Raw genomic sequence first — 3,866 nt, 5'->3', positions numbered from 1 at the left:
ACTACACAAGTTTTAATATTTCTAAAAAACCCATTTTTTTATAATAATACAGATGTATGCTTCTTGAAAATTTTAAATGTCTGTCAAATCATTACTTCGTTTTTTCTTTGTTGAAAAGAAGAACACTTTAACAAAATTATTATAAAATTAGTAATTATATCTATGTGCATATATCATTATTATAAATTGCACAATGGGATATTTGGTGATAAAGAAATTCTTACATCATGAAACAAACAATCGGTAGGAATTTAAAAAATTCTTTGATGGCAATTTTGGCTCCTTTACCTTCCATTGTATTCTACAAATCCTTTCTGAATAAGCATCACAACCTATCCCCGATTTGGTCATGGTGCTATAACCACCCTCTTTTCTTAGCCAATATCCTTTTTTTATTCAACATTAATCTACTTTTTTGGCTCATTAGCCTCATCCAATCTAGCAATTGGGTAAGCCATCTCACTATTTAAAGTTATTTCACATCTTTTGTAGCATAAATACTCGTGGAAGCATTTTTCCACGGGACTAAGTATTGTTGTTGTTGTAATATAATACACACATGCGCCATTGCCGTAACTTGGTCCCAATAACGTTTTAGTGGGACGTTATAGATAGACACCTGATATGAACTAGAAGTTACAACAAATTAATTGATGATATCAACACCTTTGATACTGCTAGACCAAAAACATATTGTTTGGGATGATCTAATCTAAATATTTTGTATATGTTTTTGTCATTTTGTAGCTGATAGATGTGTATTGGACCGTGATACCCGTGTTATTGGTGCATTACTTTGAGACACATCCTGGCTCGCAATTCAACTTATGGCGGTCGAGGGTTGTTATGCTTTTGACTTGGGTTTGGGCCATTAGGCTGTTTCACAGCTACTTTCGTCGAGAAAAGTGGCAATGGGGTGCTAGAGAAGATTGGAGGTTCACGGATTTGGCTCGACAGTATGGTAAAAACTGGTGGTGGGTTTCTTTCTTTGCTGTTTATCTCATTCAACAGGTACATCCATTATTATTTCTTCTTTTTGTTAATAGTATACTTTTCCTTGTAGAATTTGTTTCTTTTTTTTTTTTTTTCTTTTCTTGGACTTTACGATTTTTTAAAATTTTTTGTTTTTGTACTTTAGGATGGTATATTTGCATTTGTAAGGGCTGCTACCTCTAGATATTGAATCCCATTGATAGCAACATTTCACCAACTAGATAATAAGGATACAACCTTGCAACATGTTTTTAAATTTTGCCAGGGCTACTTGCAACATTTCTCTTTCTACTTCTAAGGTACCTCAAATATTTCTAAATATTTGAACTTCTCTCCGAGAAATATAAGTCTCTACTAGAGAGTGAATGATTTAATTAAGTCGTCATAAAGAAAACAAGGTAAGTATGTTTGTCCGTGTCGGGATGTATAATAAAGTCGTTCCAAAAGTCAGTCGTTATTAGTAAATAACGATAAATTTGTGCCAATGTTTTCTTTCATATCATGGAAGAAGTCTGGGTATTTACTACAATTTGGTTATTGCTGCTACTTCTTGCCGTTTCAGAAATGAATGTTTTTATGCTTTGACAATTGCATATTTTTCACAGGTCAATGTATTGTTTCTTCTACAAACTAATCTTTGTTAGTTTGTCTCAAATTATACAGGTATTTTTAATAGGTGTCTGTCTACCGTTATACATTGTCCACACAGTGAACAAACCTTGGAACATATGGGACATGGTCGCCATACTGGTCTGCATGAGCGGCATTGTCACAGCCTATCTCGCAGACACACAACTTTACGTATTTGTGAGCAAAAATGAGAAAGTAAAAGAAGCTGGAAATTCATTGGTGCCAATTCTTGATGAAGGTTTATGGTACTACTCAAGACACCCAAACTACTTTGGCGAGCAATTATGGTGGTGGGGTCTGGCCATATTTGGCTGGAACCTAGGATGCACTTGGGTCTTTGTTGGTGCATTGGTTAACAGCTTGTGTCTAGCTTATGTCACCATACTCGTTGAAAGAAAGATGCTCACACTAGAGTATAGAGTTGAAGCCTACAAGACGTACCAAAAAACAACATCTGTGTGGGTACCATGGTTCAAATCGTCCACAAATCAAGTGTCTAAAGAAAAAGCCAGATGACCTTTTTGTTGGTCAAAAACCGTCGATCAAAGCATATTGGACATCTTTAGGTCTTCTGACCAGTACACGTTAATAGACACTTAGTGTCTCGTTATGTGAAATAGCTACCACTTTGAGGAAATTGTATTGTGTTAGATAAGTGTATGTTGAAATACAGCCAGTCTATGTCCACAAGTCAAATTTGAATCTTTAGTTGGAATCCCAATGTTTTGTTTTCAGTTTGAGCTAATGAAGATGTATTGTGGCATACTTAACTATAGTTTATTTATGTGATCAGTATTCGAACCATGTAAAATAATGATAACCAAACTTTTTGTAAAGAAAATACAATGAACAGCTTTGTTTGATGGTCTAAGAATTACCGTTCTTTTATGGAACCAAACAATTCTTCAACATGGGCCAGTAGAGTAAAAAAGTCAAAACAAGTGTGTGTTATATGAGACTGTTTCGTAAGAACTCATTAGACGGGTCATGAATTATGGGTCCTAGCACATCATTTTAAGGCCAGGTTATAAACCACAATTTCCTAAAACTAGTACTTATATGATAGATTGATATATTACCTAATTTTCCAAGGTGAAAAATCCATTAAAAAAATAATATTTTTACTGAAAGTTTTTAATAAAGGGGACTTATTTAGATTCCGTCTATTAAAACGATCTCATTTTTAAAAAGTTCTCAATAAAGGTAATTGTTTGTGCTGGAGTTTTCACAACTAGGGTCTTAATATTATTTATACTTTGGACTTGTGGAAGTTTCGTTTAATAACCCGTTATTGTTTAAAGGATCCTTATCGCTATTTCAACTAAGGATCTTGACTGTCTTACCTTATTATTTTAATATAACAGGATCTTGAGATCATCAAGATCAATGTAATCACTAATGAACGTATATCTAGTACAAAAAGATATTATATGCAGAAATTATTGTGATGATTAAAGAATACTTACAACGTCAAGAAACAAGTTTTAACGGATAGTTTACCACTTCAACCACAAGAATCGGTATTGATAACATTTTTACCATGTGTGGAACAGCTCTCAAAGGTCATCTACACCAATTCTTCAGCGTAACGAGCAAGTTCAGGGATGATCCCAAATATTTCGCATATTCGGTTCAACGATCAGCTATATAAATACCATGGCATCTTCAACAGAGGATGGGAGAACAATCAACATACAACGATCAACACATAGCAACTTCACTTATCTTTTTTATACTCACGGTTTGTTAATCATCTCTTTTTTTTCTTTCGATCATTGTATTGTAATCCTAATCCAATAATAATAAAAGAATACAGGTAGAAACGACTGATTCCTCCCAGAGTTTTTTACCTAAGATTTCTTAACCGAATCAAGGGTTTTTCCCCATCAACAAAATTCTAGTATCGTTATTATCTTCACATTTATTTTCACTTTAGGATCCTAGCGTTGATCTTTAGTCTTATTATCCTTATCTTCAACGAATTTTATCTTTTATTGCTATAATTCTGTCTCAAGGATTTTCACAAACTCTTTTTATCGAAAACTCTTATTTAGTATTATTTTCTTTAACAAAAATCTTATTTTATTCGAAGATTCTAAACACCTGACTTCACTTACAAATCGTTGGTCAGAAAGTTATCTTGAATCCTTCTACAAAATTATCTTAGGTAATTTTTATCCTAAACAATTTGGGGCCTATCGTGGGGCAAAAAGGTGTTTTTGTGATTTAGTTGTTATTTTAAA

General features: G+C 33.4%; 1 protein-coding gene across 1 annotated transcript; it reads left to right on the top strand.

Moving 5' to 3' along the window:
* The first annotated feature begins 232 nt into the window (after window positions 1–232).
* LOC122582701 (uncharacterized protein C594.04c-like) lies at window positions 233–2,386 on the top strand. The gene is made up of 3 exons (XM_043755127.1): window positions 233–449; window positions 748–1,011; window positions 1,657–2,386. The coding sequence occupies exons 1-3, from the start codon at window positions 267–269 to the stop codon at window positions 2,137–2,139; spliced, it is 930 nt and encodes a 309-aa protein (XP_043611062.1). The 5' UTR covers window positions 233–266; the 3' UTR covers window positions 2,140–2,386.
* The last annotated feature ends 1,480 nt before the right edge of the window (window positions 2,387–3,866 follow it).

The sequence above is a fragment of the Erigeron canadensis genome, chromosome 9, assembly GCF_010389155.1.
Source record: "Erigeron canadensis isolate Cc75 chromosome 9, C_canadensis_v1, whole genome shotgun sequence".
Taxonomy (NCBI): Eukaryota; Viridiplantae; Streptophyta; class Magnoliopsida; order Asterales; family Asteraceae; genus Erigeron; species Erigeron canadensis.
Note: the sequence above shows the minus strand (reverse complement) of the source record. Positions and strands in the feature narration are given on the sequence as shown.